The sequence below is a fragment of the Thamnophis sirtalis genome, unplaced genomic scaffold (genome assembly GCF_051295495.1).
Source record: "Thamnophis sirtalis isolate CommonGarterSnake01/CBP01778 unplaced genomic scaffold, rThaSir2_p1.2 scaffold_8, whole genome shotgun sequence".
Classification (NCBI taxonomy): domain Eukaryota; kingdom Metazoa; phylum Chordata; class Lepidosauria; order Squamata; family Natricidae; genus Thamnophis; species Thamnophis sirtalis.
In genome coordinates this window covers 64,228,169-64,247,896 of record NW_028261388.1, presented here as the reverse complement: position 1 = coordinate 64,247,896, position 19,728 = coordinate 64,228,169, and the positions used below count along the sequence as shown (strand labels likewise).

The 19,728-nt window shown below is 41.4% G+C and overlaps 1 protein-coding gene across 6 annotated transcripts in view; it reads right to left on the bottom strand.

The window, feature by feature from the left end:
• DMD (dystrophin) overlaps window positions 1–19,728 on the bottom strand; it is a 1,286,665-nt gene that overhangs the window by 969,663 nt on the left and 297,274 nt on the right. For all 6 annotated transcript variants that reach the window (XM_087721810.1, XM_087721811.1, XM_087721815.1 and 3 more), the window contains exons 9-10: window positions 7,983–8,171; window positions 7,537–7,721 (exon numbers count right to left, since the gene is read on the bottom strand). In XM_087721810.1, coding sequence (XP_087577936.1) covers window positions 7,537–7,721; window positions 7,983–8,171 — 374 coding nt within the window. The remainder of the gene's footprint in view (window positions 1–7,536; window positions 7,722–7,982; window positions 8,172–19,728) is intronic.

The following is a 19,728-nucleotide window of genomic DNA, read 5'->3' as shown; positions in this document are numbered from 1 at the left end:
TGGGGCTGTTGAACTATCCAGCCCCATTCGAGGTTATGGCTGTTGTATAATGTTAAATTGTTGTTTTTATTTATTTCATTTTTTTTTGTATCCCCTCCCTTTTTTATTGTGAGCCGGCCTGAGTCTCTCGGGAATAGGGCGGCATACAAACTCAATAAAACTGAAACTGAAAACTGAAACTTCTTTTCTGGAGAAGTCATCCCAATCTTACACAGACACAGACACACACACAGACACACAGACACACACACACACAAATTCCTTTATTATCACTTATCATTATTTTCCTTAATGTAAGACGGGAATCCAGAGTTCAGGGCTGCTGTGGATTGGGGGGCGCATAAGCCCCCTCCCAAATAAAGAGATGCATAACCAGACCAGCCATTCAAAAACTCAGCCCCCACTTCCCTAAAATGCCAGAGGACCCCCTTTTGACCCTTGGAGAGGGCAACCAAGGCTCAAAGGCCAAAGATATTATGGGATGCTTGCAATCCCTTGCAGAACAGAAAACAACAAGCCTCCACCTCAGGAGTCTCAGGAGCTGTCCCTTCGAATCCCTCTTGCTTGGTCCCCCCTCAAGAGATCCTTGGCCTACTACAATCCCTATTCACCTGCTGCGGATGATGAGAGTTGGAGTAGAGCACATTGGGGGATGGATGCAGGATTCGAGTTGGGGGCCTAAAAGAGCTGTAGGAAAGCAACTAAATGCATTTCAATAATTGAACTTTTTTATTTATTTTATTTGTTTATAATAATAATAAAGCTTTTTAGTGACACACACACACACACACCGATTTTCCCCTACCCCGCGCTCACGACTCGGTTCTGGTTTGTGATGAACTCATTGATGTTCTCCAGGTAAAACTCAACCTCCATGGTGGGGTGACCGGGCCCCCAAGAGCCCCACAGCACCCCTTCCCCTCCACAATCCTCCAATGCCACCATGGCAATGCCAGGCCACAATCCCTGTTTTTGCGCATGCTCACTACAGCGGCTGAGCTGAGCCAGTTCCGGTGAAGTTATGGAGGCCAAGAAGGGACAATTGCCCACACCAATCACCCCAGTTGGGGATGAAGGAGCTGCTGTGTCCCATTGCCAGCTGCAATTGGGTTTCTCCTGGCAATCCTTCCTGGCTGGGAGACACCTTCTGTCCCAGAGAGGAAGGATCACCAGAAGAAAGCCAACTGCAGCCGGCAATGGGACACCAAGGAATGGCCACCCAGCAGCTGTCGTGTCCCATTGCAGGTGCCCAGGGTGGCCTTAGCGCCCGCCTTCCTGCTGCCTGCAGCCCCGCACAACCTCCCCGCCACCCCATCAACCTCAGGACACTTCCAGCTCTGCTGGACAACCACTCCTTCGCATCCTGTTGCCATCTGCAGCTGCATCTGGGCAGGCACTGCTTCCCCCCCTGAGCGGTCAAATGGCAGTGGTACATGGGCTGCTGACCGTCCCAGGGCCTACCCGGTTGCTTCTGGAGGGGGCAGGCAGATGGGCAACATTCCCCCCTCCCCGGGTGCCTGCAGCCTCGGAGCCTGCAACAACATGCACAGTAAAGGCAATGAAAAACTACTCACACATGTGAGATTTTCTTTACTGTGAAAAAGCTTGCTCCAAGACTGCAGGCTCTGAGGCTGCAGACACCCGGGGGGGGATGCTTCCTGTCTGCCCCCTCCCAAAGCAACTTTGAAGGTTTTCAACCACAAGATCTGGAGCCACCAGTCTCCGGTAAGATGCACATCTCGTGGCCCTGCTCGCCCCATCCCCTGCCACACCTGCCACACCCCAATTGCATGCCACTGTGAGCGTCTCTCAGCCGTTGTGTGCAGGGAAAATGCTTGCACAGAAAAGAAAAACTTCCCAAGAATGCAAGAAGCTGTTAATTGCCTCACACTCACAAGAAATTTTTCTTTACTGTGCAAGATTTTTTTCCTGCACACAATGGCTGAGAGATGCTCGCAGTGGGGTGCAATTTGGACTCCCCCCTAAGGCCCTCCTGCCTGTTTGCCCAGCTCTTGCTCAGCTGCCCGCTCCAATCCCCCAGCTGGATGCAGCCATTCACTCCTAGCTCCTACCCACCCAGCCCCCCCGCCCCCAACATCCCCCTGCCTGGGCACAGCCAATCACCAGTTCTTTCTTTTTCTGGATCCATCACTGGTGGCTTTTAAAAGGGAAAACTTTTCAGCGGTCATCTGGCAAAGAAAGCTCTCAGCCATGACAGGCACCACAGTGGCTTCTGTCAGCTGGGTGGGCAAAGGAAGTGGGTGGGTGGGGAAGCATGATGTGGGTGGGTGGGATAAGAGAGTGAGCGAGCGGCAACTGGGCAAGCTAGGGGAGTGAGTGGGCCCAGGCCAGGGGACCGTACCAGTATGGGGGTGTGGCCAGGTATGATATGGCCGATTTCTACTACCTCCTACTTTTTTCTACCTTATCAAGAAGTAGGTTGTGGTCTATTTTATCGAAAGCCTTGCTGAAGTCTAAGTATATTATGTTCACAGTATTTGCTTGTCTACTAATTTAGTCACTATGTTGAAGAATGAAATAAGATTGGTTTGGCATGATCTGTTTTTAACAAATTCATGCTGACTGCTAGTTATTATTTTACTTATTTGGCAGATCTGTTTTTTTTATTATCTTTTCCAGTATCTTTCTGGGTATTGATGTTAGGCTGATTGATCTGTAGTTTCCTGGGTCTGTTTCCCCTCCCCCCCCTTTTTTTGAAAATGGGAACCACATCAGCTCTTTTTCAGTCCTCTGGTACTGTATTTCCCTGGTACTATAGGATTTTTGAAAGATGTGGTACAGTGGTTATGATATGACATCTGTCAGTTCCTTTAGAACTCTGGGTCCATCAGGTCCCAGTGATTTGTATTCATAAAAATCAGACAGATGTTCTCTTACTATTTTTTCCTATTTTACCTTTTATTTCTAGTCTGTCTTTTACAGTTATGTTTTTAGTAGTTTGAACTATAGTTTCTTTTTGGGTGAACACCAATGCAAAGAATGAGTTTAGCAACTCTCTGTTGCCTGTTACTTCCTTGCCATCTTCTCTCTTTAGTGAACAGACTGTTTCCTTGATTTTTTTTCTTCTTGTTAATATGTTGGAAGAATTTTTTAAAATTATCTTTGACTTTTGTTGCAAGTCTTTTTTATGAACATTTTTGAGCCTTTGTTTTCCTGACTTCATCTTTGCAGATTCTGGCTATCTGCTGATATTCTGACTTAGTTGTGTGTCCCTCTTTCCATTTTTTGTACTTGTCCTTTTTGTCTTTCAATTTGTCAGAGAAATCTTTGTGCAGCCATGCTAGTTTCTTCTTGGATTTTTTCTTTTTCTTTTTCAATAATATTGTGTTGGTCTGAGCTTTTATGATCTTTTTAATCAGAGTTTCCCAAGCTACTTGAGTTGTTTTCCTTGAATTTTCATCCAAGGAATCTTTATCTGTAATTCCAACTATATCATATCTACCTTCATGTATTAATAGTTCAAGTTCACCAGTTTGTTCCCCAAACTTTGTGCATTTCATATAGCCACTTGAGATCTTTATGTCTGACTCTGGATATACTTCCTATGTCTCCTATTTGGTATATGAGTTTGTCTTCCTTCGCATCCCTCCTTACCTTATTATTCGACTTGTTTTCTAGGTGTTTTTGCTAGGAATTAGGTCCTGGATATCCTAAAGATTGGTCACTCTCCCTCCTCAATTTTCGTTTAAATCCCTCCAGATAAGTTGAGCAAGTCTTTCTCAGAAATCATTCTTCCCAGTCTTTGTGAGGTGCAGCCCATTGCTTGCCAAAAATGGAGGTAGTGCAGATCATGGTCCAGGAATCCAAAGGTTTTTTGGAGATACCAACTCTTTAACCAGTAATTCACTTCTAGAATCCTTTATTCTTTTACTGGATGTTGACCTTTCGTTGGCAGTACAGATGAAAAAACTACTTGTGCATCTAATTCCTTAACTTTCTTCCGTAGTTGCTCATAATCAATGTTGTTTTCTAGTCCTTTTTTTGTGTCATTCATCCCTACATGTACTAGTAATAAAGGGTAACAATCTATGGGTTTTATTATTTTGGTTAGGTTCTCAGCTATATCCTTGATTTTTGTTCCAGGAAGGCAACATACCTCTCTGGATTGACTGTCTGATCTACAGATGGCTGATCATGTTCCCTTGAGAATTGAATCTTCTATCACCAACATTCACCTTTTTTCCCCGAGGGTGGTTTGGGATATTCTTCTATAATAGAGACATTTTATGGTGCTACTTTTTAAAGGATCTTTGATGCTTCTTTTCTAGATGTCTGCATGTTTTCTTCCAGGGAGAGTCCATCAAATCTCATCAGAATGGGTTGGGTTGGACATGGGTTTTGTACTAGGTTTGTGTTTTTTTCTAAGAGTGATATGTCTCCACCTGTCTTCTTCTTCTAAGGGAACAATTCTTTCAGAAGTTGTTTGATAATTATTATGTTCAATTTGGGCATATTCTTTTTGCAAAGTTTGGAATTTTCTTTGTAGGTTGAATTTCAGAGTGGTTAAAGCTTCCTCTAGACACTTTACTTTTTCTTCTAGTAACTTGATTAGTTTACATTTGGTAGATACAATATATAGTTTGGGCCTTCTGTGGGCAGAAATATATACATGTTCCATATAGCACAGTAGCAATAGCCCTTAGACTTATATACTGCTTTACAGCCCTCTCTAAGTGGTTTACAAAGTCAGTATATTGCCCCCAACAATTGGATCCTCATTTTACCCACCATGGAAGCATGGAAGGATGAGTCAACCTTGAGCCAGGTGAGATTTGAACTGCTAAATTGCAGGCAGACAGCAGTCAGCAGAAGTAGCCTGCAGTACAACAGTATCAGTTTCTTTTTCCATGATTGGATTAAAAAAATTGAAAATGAAAATGCAGAAGGTTTTAACCCAGATTTTTAAAAGGGAAAGATGTCCAATTTAGAAATTAAAAATTCTAACAGCTCACTTAAAATTTAGGGGAGCTAAATTGTAAATGTTAAGTCTAGATAAAAATGTAAAGTTCTAGCTGTTAAAAAAATGTCCAGTTTAAAATGTTAAAGTTCTAGCAGATCATTGAAATTGTCTAGTTTTAAAATTTTCAGTATTGAGTGGGCTTAAGTGCACGGTTCATTCTTATCCTATAATGGAATGTTTTATAATTATCCCTTTCTACCCTGCCTTTTTATGATCTTTTCCCTCCTTGCCTTCTGGTGGGCTTTATTTATCCCTTTCTTCTCTACCTTTATGTTTTCCGTACTTGATATTGTCTACCCTGCTTTAATTTTTTTGCCTTGTATTCTGTGTTGTCTTTTTATCCTCTCGTCCTACTTGCTTTTCTCCTGCCACTACCGGATATTCAGCTGTCCCTGCTTTTGCCAGTTCATGGCATTGCTTCCCTCTCATTTGTCTGTTGGTGTGCCATGCTGTTCTGTTGTCATTTGCAGTCAACGGTTCACTGGTTTGCTGGGCTGCAATGCTCCTGCACCACCAATAGCCTCCGATTCCACCATCATTCTACTGTCACTTTTTATGCTGCTCTCTGCATTGCTCTCAGGCTGTGGTTCTCTGTCCTGCCCCTTGCTGCTGGCCCTCTTATCTGCTGCACTACCGCTGCTTTTTGCTCTGCAGCCATGCGATTCCTGTTTGCTGATCCATGGCACCAGGGTATTGCTTCCCCCAGGAGTAAGCTCGCTTGTCCTCTCCTCTCTTCAGCCAGCTCTCCTCCTCCTCCTCCCTGCGCCACTCTTTCACTGGCTGTCCTTTTTGTTCTCTGCTGGTCATTGTGCTGCCCTCAGTCGGTTCACCTCTCTGCCCCACAGATGACTTTCCTCCCTGTTCCACAGCTGGCCCCACTCACTCACTGGCTCGTCTCCTTGTTCTCTGATGGTTCATTTTGCCTCTCCACTCATCTCACTTCAATTGGCCTCCGGTCTCTTGGGTAGAGGCCTCTTGGGTGCAGCTGGACCTCTCTCAGCAGGCCAAGTTCCCTTGGTGGCGTTTTTCTCCTAATTCTTCAATCTTTCCTCTCCTTTTCCTTTCTCCAATCTTTTTTTCTTTTTCTATGACTTACCTTTTCCTCTCCACCTCTCCTCCTACCATTTTATCTCAGTTTAATAGCAACTTTTCTCCCCACGATGTAACAATGCTTTCTCCATTGCTGCCATCTTGAATACAGTGTGTGTGTGTGTGTGTGTGTGTGTGTGTGTGTGTGTGTGTGTATCTGTTGACAGGAGACCTGGCGAGAGCTGGCATTTCCATAGGCTATTGCTAAAACAATTCCTGTGTTAAATAACTACATTCAAAGAACAATACTGGCATGATCATAATTTGGGTGAAATACAATTTGTTTGTATTATTTGTATTTGTTGCATATTAGCTTATTTTAAGTACATAAACAGTATTCTAGGAAATAAATTTTGATTCAAAAGTTGGCAAAGGAAATTCACCCGGTAATTTTGCCAAATTATTAAAAGGAACTCTACATTGGCAACAGGAAGGTCATTCGGCCAGTAAACACTCAGCTCCATTCAGTTGCCTCAACTCCACCCTGATGTAAGGGATTATGGGGTCAAAATTAAAAGGGAACTTTCACATTAGTTTTCCTTTTTGAAAGAAGAATAAGGTTTAATGTCTATGGAGACTCTCGGTCATCCAGGTCTTGGTTGGCCCAAAGATGCTTTTTCAAGAGGCAACTGGACTTTTGGTTCTTTTCTTTGAATATTTTTTGCTTCTCATCCAAAAAGCTTATTCAGCTCTGACTGGATGGTGAGGAATGGTTTGATAAGATTTGACATTCATATTGTCATCCCTGGATCTATCTTTGGACAGACTTTACAGGGCTGCCACAGTGGGGGATGGGTGAGCTGTGGGAACGGGAGAGTAGTGAAGGGAGTATAGCAGTGGTGGGTTGCTGCTGGTTTGGCCCGATCCGGGTGAACCAATAGTGGAATTCAGGCCTGGGATGTAGAACCAGCAGCGGCTCAGGCCTGCCATGCCCCTTAACCAGTTCCCTCACTACTGCTTGGATTTTAGTGCCACCATTTTGGATTTTATTGACTATGCATACATGCACAGTGCGTGTCTGGAACGGATGTGCAAGAGCCACGAACATGCACACATTGTGCGACCCACCCCTGGAGTATAGTCATAACAACATTCTTTCACATGAGATCAAGGACGGGCTGCTAGCACCTGGAGAGGAGTGACCAAAGTTTGGCAGCAGCTGAGAAAGGAGATTGATTTAGCCATGTGATGTGAATGTCACTGGACAGGGCAGGGTGTGAGTTTTAGTGTAGGTGAGGGAAAACACGGGATTTCAGATTTGGGTTTTCCCCAGATGTGCCAAAATGACTTCTTTAATAAAATATTACTCTGATGGACTTTGTCTCAAAGTTCTGAATTACACTGAAGAGTTGGAACACTGACACATACTTTTGTATTAAAAACACACAATATTATTTTGACATGCTACACGATAACAATAATTTCACCCAGTACAAAATTGATAATCCACATTTATATTGACTTACGTGTTCTGTCTTTCCATACTTCTGACTCTGAGATTTTCCCAACGTGAATTTAGAAGATTTATTTGTTCTTGTATTTCATTTTCTTCATCTTCTGAAAGCTTTCCAAATGTTCCCAAAAGTTGGCTGCCTACTTGCAAAATATCACCAACACGTCCTTGGTGAGCAGTTAATTCCATCATAAAACCCTTGGAAAATCATTATAACAATGATTACCAACAAAAAACAAAATATTCATATGGATATTTTACAGATTACATTAAATTTCCAATTTTTATCAAATAAACCAGTTTTTAGAAATTAACAATGTGATTCAAGTGTTTTGTAAAAAGGAAACAAATGAAATAAAAATATCATTCAAATGTTACATTTTTAGTGTCATTCTGTAACCATAGAAAAACAATTAGCAGGGGGTGAAGTTTTTGTGTTAATTATTGAAATAGACATACCTCATGAATGTGAAACTGTTCTTTAACTTCTTCTACATCATTGGAGAGCTCTCCTTGCGCTTGAAATGAATCTTCAGCAGACAGAAGCCATGAGATGACTTCTTCTAATTCAGTTTGGTAGCTTTCTAAGTTTGTTTCTGAACTCGTGGGTGAAGTTGCAAATAACCTCTGTTCTTGACTTTCAAAATGCTGATAAATAAATAATGTATTTAAGGAAAAATTCACTAGTATACTTTCTTCTGGATTAATAAATGAAATGTAGTCATGTTAATTTAATACTTAATAAATCATATGGCATCAGTTTCACCTAAAATTAGATCTAATATACAGATATTCAGATTTTTATTATTTTGTACAAAGGCATTGGAATTGACATTGGGTACAAAGCCATCTCATAAATATTAACAGAAAAATCAGATATTCTTCATGACAGCTTTAGTTATAGGTATGTTTGGTTAAAATTAAAACTCAGACAGCTCAGTTTGTATATTCAGTTACACTATAACTGCATGCAAAGCTACATTAATGCATATAAACATTGTAAATATTTATAAAAGTACAGTTGTAAGTTAAAATACTTCCTCCATTTTTTATATTTTGGTATAATCTACATGCTCACGTGCCAAAAGTGGAGGGAGCGCAGGGGGGTTGTACATGGGCATGCTACACATGCGCATGCTTTTCCCCCCTGCGTGCATGTGCACGTAACCAGCACTCCCCCTGCTTTTGGCATGCTTTTTTCACCCTCCCCAGGCTCCAAAGGCTTTCTAGGAACCTGGGGAGGGCGAAAACAGTCCCCCCAGCGGCCCTCCGTAGCCTTTCAGGGAAGCCTCCTGAAGGTTCTGCAGGGCGAAAAATGGCCCTATGAGCAAACCAGAAGTCCATTCCCAAACTTCTAAGTTGTCTGTAGGGCTGGGGTTTTTTGCACTCTGGGGGCTTCCCTGAAGCCTCTAGAGGGCGGAAAACAGCCTCAAAAGAAGGCCAAAGTCAGCTGGACAGTGTGTGTATGCATGCTGGAGCTGACAAGGCAATGCCCTAACAAATGGTTCTGTGTGCCACCTGTGGCATGCATGCCATAGGTTCGCCATCACGGATCTATGGGATACTGCGAAGGTGTACATGAAGGGAGTCACTATATCATATATGGTGAATAAAAATAAGGAGAAGAAACAGCGACAGAAACATCTAGAAGAATATTAAAGAGCTGAAGTAGAGTTGCAGAGGGAACATCAAAAAAAGAAGTTGAAGCAACAAATGGACTTAACTAAGCATAAACTGAATATGCTTGAGAAGGAAGAGTTGGCGAGAGACATTAAAAAAAAACTAACCAAAATTTCTTTGCAAATGCAAACAAACTATGGAGAGTGTTAGCATAAAAGATGGATTAGTAAACCACAAAATGAGGAATGATTTGCTATAAGAATGAGCAGAAAAAGAATATAGTGCAGTAATATTATAAGAAACTGTATGATGATATGGACAGATATTCAGAAGATAAAATAATAAAATGTTTAAAGACAGCCTCGCTGCCTAAAATTTCAGCAGAAACAAAAAAATATGTTAAATGAAGAAATAAGGATGCCAGAATTAATTGAGGTAATAAAAAAACAAAAAAATAATAAAGCACCAGGACCGGATGGTTTGCCAGCAGAAATGTATAAAGAGCTGCACAATATGTTAGGAAAAAATGTTGCTTGTGATATACAATGCAGTGTTAAATGAGGTAAAAATTCCACTATCATGGGTAGAGGCAGATATTATATTGATTCTGAAAGAAAATACTGATTTAACATTAATTAAAAACTATAGGCCTATCTCATTGATGAATACAGATTATAAAACAGTTATGGTAATAATAGCTGAAAGGCTGAAAAGGTTCATACATGTGGATTAGTAAGACTGTTGGTCTTACCTATGCAGTAGTTCTCTGTGTACTCCATGCACAGAGAACTTCTGCCTATTAGCCCTGAGACTGAATTTAAATGTTTGGACACGCCTCTTTGGCTTGACTGGATTTAGTTTCTAAATGAAGGCGTAGGTCGAAGAATGACACAATGTCCTCAAATGTCTGCCAGAACAGACACTGGACCTGGGTGGGAATGGAGTCTCCCGCAATCTACTGACCAACAGTCTTTCTCCTGTGCACTGCTTGGAGACTTCATGCATAAGATATACCCAAGCTTAACTGTGACAGGCTGGTCCAGGGTCCCATCAGACAAAAGAACACTTTTGTCAGGTGTGCCTACATCAATAACCAAGAAAGAAAACTCCAAACTCCATTGTTCATGGAATTAAAGATACTTTTACTGGTTATGAAAAGATAGCAGCGAAAGAAAAGCAAGATCTGAGCCAAAAAGGCATGAACATATCAAATGATTACCCAATCCCCTCCCTCCAATTACCCCACCCCAGTGTCCAATCTGCAACTCCCTAAGGTGTCATGTGGGGTGCATCTTAAAAATGCCTCACCAGAAAGAAGAGTCCATACAAACTTGATTAAGAAGATAATTAGAGGACTGATGCCACAAATGGCAGAAGACATGAGACTGTTTCGCGACTGGAAAGATACAGGCTGATAGATGAAAGTGTTTAATCTAAAACTAGTTGGACTTAGTGAAATTTAGTGACAATAGATATGGTTTAATAAACAATTGAAAATGATAATAATGTATACGTATGTATTGGTATAACAAGTACTAATTGGATATGAATATTGAATGGTACCTATGAAAGGAAGATGAGAAATGGCTTGGTTACACATAAAGATTAATAAAAAAAGAACTAAATTATGATAATGGATATAGTCAAATAAAGGAGAGATAATGATAACAATGTATATATAGGTATGGGTACAACATGGGAAAATTGGATGTAAATTGTAAACAGTGATTTGGAAAGGAAGATTAGAAACCTTTATTACTAAATGTTATTGATGTTTAGCTAGAATAGGCCATAAGGAATAGTGTTATTGGGATACTAGAAATAGCAAATGAGATAGATGCCAGTATGTGGTTATGTTTTGAGTTTTGGTATGTTTTATGATGAAGGACGTTTAAACCATTATAGTCAAACGAGAATTGGGGTAGGATGATGGTAATATGTACAAATATATTTGATTTAAAATACTAGAATTAATATGACTCATGGGTGACTGTGAAAGAAATGCACGAGAATTTTTTGTAACTAACTGATACACTTGGGAGGAGGGGAACCTCGGAGTTAAATAATTAGCTACATCTGAAACAACTGAGTTTTACAACTTTACAATTGGTTTCCTGTCACTGGAAGACTGAAGGTCCCAGCACCTCTGGAGGGATGTTTATGATGGCCATATGGGATATCTTACTTTAATGTCAAACTAGAGATGGGAACGTGTGTTTTATTTGACTCTCAGGGCAGAAGAGTTAAGGAAACATCTTCAAACTTGTGTATTGGCCAGAATCTACATTCTGACATTATCAGTTTAATCCCATTAATCCCACTTGCATTGCCTAAAGGGCTTCAGATGCTGCTTTGCCTCTAATGGTTTTCCATTGTGCTTACTTAAAGGTTCCTTTTGAAATAATCCGTTTCAAGAGTCTTTACTTTCTAAGTTAGGAGAGGAGCCATTACAGGTGTCCATTATCCCTGTTGTTATTTATCTTATCTTTGGAAGTATTAACAAGAATAATAAGAAAGGACACACAGATTAAAGTATTGGAAATTAAAGGAGAAAGTTATAAATTGCAAGCTTTTGCTTGCATTTAGTTTTCATTCTGGAGGAACCACTACAATTGGATTTGAGGCTCATGGACATATTGGAGGAATATGGAGAGGTAGCCAGGGTAAAAGTAAACAAGTAAAAAACTAAAATGATAACTAAGAATAAGACTAACAAACAGAAAGATGATGTGACCAAGGGAATACAGATTCAATTAGCAAAAAAGATGAAGTATTCTTTCTGATGGCAAGGTGCATATCAATTAAGGAGGACAATTATATTAAATTATTAAATCAGATAAAGACAGACTTGGAAAGATGGGAAGACCTTCAACTCTCCTTTATGGGTAGAATAGCTACAATTAAAATGAGTGTTCTACCAAAATTGTGTTTCCTATTTCAAAATATGCCTATAAAATTAGAGAGACAGTACTTTGACAATCTGAATAAAATTGTGTTGAAATTAATATGGCAGGGGAAAGAGTGAAGAATTAAATTGAAACTACTTCAGGAGGCCAAAGAAAGAGGAGGATTTGGTTTGCCCAATTGGGAATTATATTACCGTGGCAGTGATCACTTGGGTTAAAGAATGGATAACCTTAAGGAACAAAAGATTATTAACATTAGAGGGTCATACCTCACTCCATACCTCTGTATAGATGTATACAGAAATATATGAGTTATCCTTCAGTTATTGAATAATTTGCTTTAGTCATATTGTGATTTTTTTTCTGTTCACTTCTGTCCGATTCTGAGAGACTGTCTAAACAAGTCTCTGCAGTTTTCCTGGCAAGATTTTTCAGAAGTGGTTTGCTTGCTTTCTTGGATAGAGAGAAAATGACTAGCCCAAGGTCACTCAGCTGGCTTTGTGCCCAAGGTGGGACTAGAACTCACAGTCTCCCAGCTTCCAACTTGATGCTTTTCATATACCAAACATACTATCAAATTAAATTTACCAAGTCCTATCACAATATCGGTTTTCAATCTGTGTTTTAAGTTATCCTTGGTAAGAATATGTGAAGTTGTCTGAAGTTACACTTGATTAAGTAATTATCCCTTTTAAAAACAATTATATGCAATACGAAGAGAGAGAGACAGAGAAAAGATTTGTTAATACAAAACAAATGACCTGATATCTACAGTTCAAGAAATGCAACCTCAGAGGCCTGCCTATCCACCCACTGCTCACTGACTCACTGGCTCGCCAATCGCCTCATCTCTGAGAGCCCTATATATACTGAGGATGACCCACTTATTACTTTTCCTGGCTTTGCTCTCGCGTCGCCCTTTGCTGACTCCATCCTCGCTGACTCTAACCTCTATTCTCACTGACTTCCCAGCTTGCCTGCCTGCCTTGCTGCATTACCGCTGCCTCCTCCTGTGGTTTTCTAAAGGTAAGTAAGCCTACCTAACCTGACTTCACGGGGTGCACAGGTGGACGGCAAGAAGATACCGGGAGTGCTGGTTGGCTTTGCAGTCTATGCAAGCCCGGGTAGTGGCTGAGGCCTTCCTGCAGCCGCTCCCCAGGCTCATGTAGACCACAAAGCCAGCCAGTGCTCGGCAGGTGACTTCGCAGGGCACGTTGGAAATGGGGAGAAGCTACCAGGAGCACTGGCCAGTTTTGCAGTCTACGTGAGCCTGGAGAGTGGCTGAGGCCTTCCTTGCAGTCACTCCCCAGGCTCACGTAGACCATGAAGCTGGACGGCGCTTGACTGAGGCCTTTCTTGCTGCCCCCCCCCCAGTCCCCAGCCTTGTCTAGCTGATTCTGCCTGCTGGTAATTGACTGGGTTTTTTCTTTATGCTTTTAATGTTTTTTAAAGGATATTTTATTGTTAATTTTTATCAGGAAATTTGGTTTGGAAATTTGATGGTTTCTGATTGCCCTGCTTTTGTTTTCCTGGGTTAATCTTGGTCCCAGGTATTTTGTCTTTCCTATCCTGGGGGTTAGTTTTGCCAGGAAATAGGAGAAGGGGAGTTCCACTCAAGCTATTTTTAGCCTGCTGAAGCACTTTGTCTTAATGGGTGTACTTAAGAATTTAAATCTTCCTTTCAGCTGGTGGTTTTGCCTGGGGTTTTCTTAAAGGGCTTGAGTTTCTTGCTAATGTTTTCTGTGGTTTCTGGTTCTGTGAGCTTTCCAGCCCTTGCTCATCAGGTTCCTCGCCGACTCACCTGTCCATGCCTCCTCCAAGCCTCTGTTTGTGGCCGGCATCCCCCCCACTCCTACCCCTCATTTGGCCAAGGCACCGAAGCCTTTGATCTGCTTGCTGACACACACCCCCGACTCGGTTGCGATTGCTCCCCTCAGGTGAGAGCAAAGGATGAGGAAGGCGGGGAGGGCGCCCCGGGGTGCCTGTGCGCTTTGCAAAAGGAAAAGGCAGGAGAACTGTAGCCCTTACCTTCCACAGCCATTCTCTCAGAGCTTGCTTATTGCATGCATAATTCGCCTGCCCAGAGATGCTTCTCCTTGTCCTCCTCCTCCTCCTTCCTCCCTTCTTCCCCCACCTCCTTCTTTCCTTCCTTCTCTTTCTTCTCCCTTCACGGTTTTCTCTCTCTCGCTCATCTGCAACCGAGAAGTTCAACCTGCAGCGAGGAAGGCTTTAGCTCGCTTTCCCTCTGCAGCCTGGGAAATGGAGTCTCTGCCCTCCCCGCTCAAGTGGCGCAAGGCATGATTTGCTGCTCCCAGATCAGGAGGCGGGAGAATCACGTGCCTCCTTTGCATACGGAATTTTTCGCTTTTTAACCCTTGCTTAACTCTTAAAAGGTGAAAAATTCCTTATGCAAAGGAGGCCCATAGTTCTCTCACCTCCCACTACAGTTAATACTAAGCAGACTCAAAGTCACTGTGACGTGGAGTCTGGCAGCAACTACCTTGGCCTTTTTAATTATTTTAAAAATTCTTTCCTTTTCCTCATGAGACTGGTGAGGCCCCGTCTCCCCTGCCTCCAGTGACTGCACGTCCCTGCTGTGTAGCATGCTTTTCCAGAGCTACATCAGTTTTTTCTGGGCAATGAAAAATCTCCAGGCATGGCTGCCCATTTTGAAATTTTAAATTTTTTGACTGATTTTGCCCTAATGATTGATATTCTAAATGAGATTTCTCTTTTGTCAAATGCCCTGGAGGGGAGAAACAGACATCATAAAGGCCGAAAAATTGGTATTGCAATCAGTTAAAGCATTTAAAATGCTTAGACTGGAAAAGGGCCCATATGAAAAAAAGGTTGATGGAATGATAGCTTCAGAAGCCTTCCAAAATATAAAATTAGTTCAAAATCAATGATTTGTCTCACTTTCTCATGAAAATCTTTTATAAAGCATCATCACCAATTTGAAGAAAAGGTTGATGGATTGTGAACCTCTAAAAACAGGTAGCAAATTGCCAGACACAAACAAATTACAATTTCTCACATATTTGGAGCTGGATTACTGGAACATTGAAGATGTAGCCATTCCATGGGCAGAAGCAGAGGAAGGATTGAATTTGGTAAAATGTTTAATTATGAAAATGATTTGAATGACTACAGAAATTTTTCGGAAAATGTACTCAAAGATCCAAAGAATTACACAATTCCTGACAGTATCAAAAATGCTAGAGATATTGTCAGGACAATTGCTGTTAGTTCAGCAGAGGTGGAAAGGGGGTTCTCAAAAATAAACCTCATATGTTCAGAACAAAGAACTCATCTAACTATTCCAAACATTAATGATTTGATGACAATAAGTGTTAGTGACATGCCTGTAAAAAGTTGGGACCCAATTCCTTCAGTCAAAAGTGGCTCAAAAGCTGAAAAATTTCTGATATAGATGAGGCACATGGTTCTCCTGCCTCCTCCAGTAGAGGGCGTTTTTAAGAGGCTTTTTTAAACAGTTAAGCAGAGTCATCCATGGCAACTCTGGCAGCAACTAGGCCAGCCTGACCTCAGCTCTTGCCTTTTTCCTTTTACCTTTTTACATTTTCATGATGGCAGGCAAAAGCAGAGTTGAAATCCTCTGTGAAACAGCTGGAAAAGAAATGGTACGTGTAAATGTGGATTGGAGGGAGGGGGAGGAATTCAAACTTAATCCTCCTGGTGCAAATTTGTGTGTGTGTGTTTGTTTGAGATGAGTGAAGAGAGGGAAGGGGGTAGGAGAGGCAGGGAGGGCAGCCCGCCAACTCAGGCGGGCAAAAGAGACTTTCTTCCGCCCGCCTCTGTGTCTGCGGCAGCCCGCCAGCAGAGGCAGGTAAAAGACCCGCCTCCCGATGACGGACTGCCTCGGATACAGGCGGGTGAAAGAAAGTCTCTTTCGCCGGCCTGTACTGCCGGGTTGCCACAGACGCAGGTCGGCAAAAGAATGTCTCTTTTGCTGGCCTGTGGTGGCGCGCTGCCGCTTTCTTTTGCCAACCTGTGTCCGTGGCAGCCCGCCAGCACGGGCCGGCAAAAGAGACTTTCTTCTGCCCGCCTCTGTGTCCATAGCAGCCCGCCAGCAGAGGCGAATGAAAGACCCGCCTCTGCTGGTGGACTGCCGCGGACACAGGTTGGCGAAAGAAAGTCTCTTTCACCAGCCTGTGTGCTGCCGGGTTGCCGCAGATGCAGGTCGGCGAAAGAAATCTCTTTCGCCAGCCTGTGCTTCTGGGTTGCCACGGACGCAGGTCAGCAAAAGAAAGTCACTTTCGCCGGCCTGTGCTTCCAGGTTGCCATGGACGCAGGTCGGCGAAAGAAAGTCTCTTTTGCCAGCCTGTGCTGCCAGGTTGCCACGGACGCAGGTCAGAGAAAGAAAGTCTCTTTCGCCAGCCTGTGCTTCCGAGTTGCCGTGGACGTAGGTCGGCGAAAGAAAGTCTATTTCACTGACCTGTGCTGATGGGCTGCCACTTTCTTTCACCCGCCTGTCAGAGTTCAGGTGAGCGAAAGAAAGAAAGTGCTTTAGACAGTGGGATGTCGGGGGAGAGGACTGCCTCATCAGCCATAAACCTCACCGCACATCACTGCTTCTTTCATTGTTTTATTCTTATGTAAAGTGTAAGTCCATGCAATTAAAGTTTTCCTTTCTGTGTCTTTTCTTGTGCAGGCCATTCATTGGAGCAAAGTGGTCAGTTGGTGGAGTTGAAGACGAGCAGGACAGTCATCTTTCCTCTGTAAGTAGCTGTTTTATTGTTTTGTGTGCTGGTTTCATCCTAATGCAATTGAAGAGTTCTTTTCTGTTTCTCTTCTTTCTGCAGGCCATTCATTGGATCATGGTGGTCAGTGATGTTGAAAACAGGCAAGCACAGTCCTCTTCCTTCTGTAAGTGCTCTTTTATTGTTTTGTGTGCTTGTTTCATCCTTAATGTAGTGCATGCAATTAAAGTCTTCCTTTCTGTGTCTCTTCTTTGTGCAGGCCATTCATTGGAGCAAGGTGGTCAGTCAGTGATGTTGAAGACACACAAAAGGGCAGTCATCTTTCTTCTGTATGTAGCTCCTTTATTGTTTTGTGTACTTATGTTATTCTTATTTAAGTAGTAAGTAATAAATTTCCTTTTTTATATCTTCTTTTTGTAGGTCATTCTTTGGGGCAAAAAATTCAGTGACATCGACTTGGCCACTCGCACTTGGTCACATGATCGCCAAGCCACTCTCACCCAGTCACATGACTGCCAAGCCACTCCCACCTGGTCACATGATCGCCAAGCCACTGCCGCCCGGTCACATGACTGGCAAGCCACTTCCAGCCAGTCACATGACCGCCAAGCCACACCCACAAAATAGGTCACACCCACATAATAGGTAGTAAAATATTTTGAAACCCACTACTGTGCAACCTCATATAATGTATGACATTTATTTCATTTCTACACTGATTCAATATGGCAAAGAGAAATTTTTAAGAAACTCAAGCAAAACATCTCCTCAATGTTCATAGTAATCATTTATATCTTTGAATTTAGATTTATGTTATAAAGGGATTAAGGATTGAATTTATATCTTTAAAACTTAATCTTTTATTGAGGCTTTTAATATTTTTACAGTAAATATCTAATGTAAAAAAGAAGATATAACTAGAAAAGGCAAATCTTATAACAAAAGGACTTGGCTCACCCAAATAACACAAAAAAAACCTAAGAAGAATATCACTGAAAATTAAAATGGACACAGCAAAAAGGGTGCATTTATTTCCCACAGCAAGCACAGGCGTATTAAAAGAAGAGTGTTATTCACAACAAAAAAAATCATATTGACAAACCTGTGGAGGGAACATCCTCCCTTTTTGGTCAGAAGACATGACATAAGCAGTTTGTGTGTATACATAGCTTTTGAAACGAGGCTTAGGTGAAGGGATGCTCTCATGGCCCTGTGCTACACTGACTTTGATCTAAGAAGAAGAAATTAGGGGGAAAAACAGGCATAGATGGATGAATATGGGTAACAAAATGGATGAAATGAGTATATTTCAGGGGATAATATCAGCAGCCATCTTCCTTCAAGAAATGTTTAAAAATTAAACAGCAAATAGTGAGATACTTTCATTATAGTTTAATGAGAAATAGAAAAAAAATATTTGAAGTACCTGTAATTATCCCCACTTTGAAGCCTATCATCAATAAAGACCTCTGTGATTAAATGCATTTAAAGCTAAAAGATATGAACCCAGAAAGGTTCTGAATAAATATACTCAGTATTCTGCAAAGGTGTAAAATGATCGGGAAGCCCATCACTCAATATAATTGTAAGAATGGTTACTAGGATTGAAATTTATTTCTAATGGTATGCCCATCCAAAGAAAGAAATTATTTGGGAATTAGCATAGAAATCTAAACCTGAGATAACATAACTATTTTCAAAAACAAGAAATGATCTATGAATATGTTTATATCAAAATAATAACAATTACAAAAAGATATTATCACAGTCAGACCATTGAACTACCATTTGAACTGCAGGCACAAGAATGAGTATTCATACAAAATAAAAGAGGTTTTCCTTTCAAAATGACATTTTCTTTTATAAACCTTTTGTGAGGGTGGGGAATGACTTTGCAGAAATCCTGACAGGATAGTGGAACTTTTTCAACCTTTTCTAAGGTTTGATTTTTAAAAGCACCTAACAACTGCATCACTCAAACAAAATAACTTCTGAAAGTATGCAAACTATAATGATAAACTAAGTGAGATGGTTGATCATGATGGTTGTGAGTAGCAAACCATGACAAACCAAATTAAATACAAGAAATACAAGATTAACTAATTTTGACCACAACTGACTGCACTGGGAAAGACTTTATTTTCACAAAAGGCCTAGAGAGTCTCATAGAATAGAATAGAATAGAATAGAATAGAATAGAATAGAATAGAATAGAATAGAATAGAATAGAATAGAATAGAATAGAATAGAATAGAATAGAATAGAATAGAATAGAATAGAATAGAATAGAATTATTTATTGGCCAAGTGTGATTGGACACACAAGGAATTTGTCTTTGGTGTATAAGTGGTGGGTTTCGACTGGTTCAGACCAATTCAGTCGAACCAGTAGTGGTTTGGCACACCACCAAACTGGTTCTCCGGGCGGCATCATAGGCACTGCCATCTTGTTTTTTGCTTCTGCGCATGCACAGAACAATTTTTATGGCACTGCACACACGAGAGAACTGGCAGTAGTGCCTGCTGGAAACCACCCTTGTGCATATGCTCTTAGTGTACATAAAAAGACAAGATACATTCGTCAAGAATCATAAGGTACAGCACTTAATGATAGTCATAGGGTTCAAGTAAGCAATCAGGAAACAATCAATATCAATATAAATCATAAGAATAAAAGTGACAAAGTTACAGTCCTGCAGTCATAAGTGGGAGAAATGGGTGAGCAATGAGAAGATTAATAGCAATAGTAATGCAGCCTTAGTGAATAGTTTGACAGTGGTGAGGGAATTATTTGTTTAGCAGAGTGATGGTGTTCGGGAAAACACTGTTCTTGTGTCTTGTTGTCATTGTGTGCAGTGCTCTATAGCGTCATTTTGAGGGTAGAAGTTACAACAATTGATGCCCAAGATGCGAGGGATCTGTAAATATTTTTGTGGCCCTCTTTTTGACTCGTGCA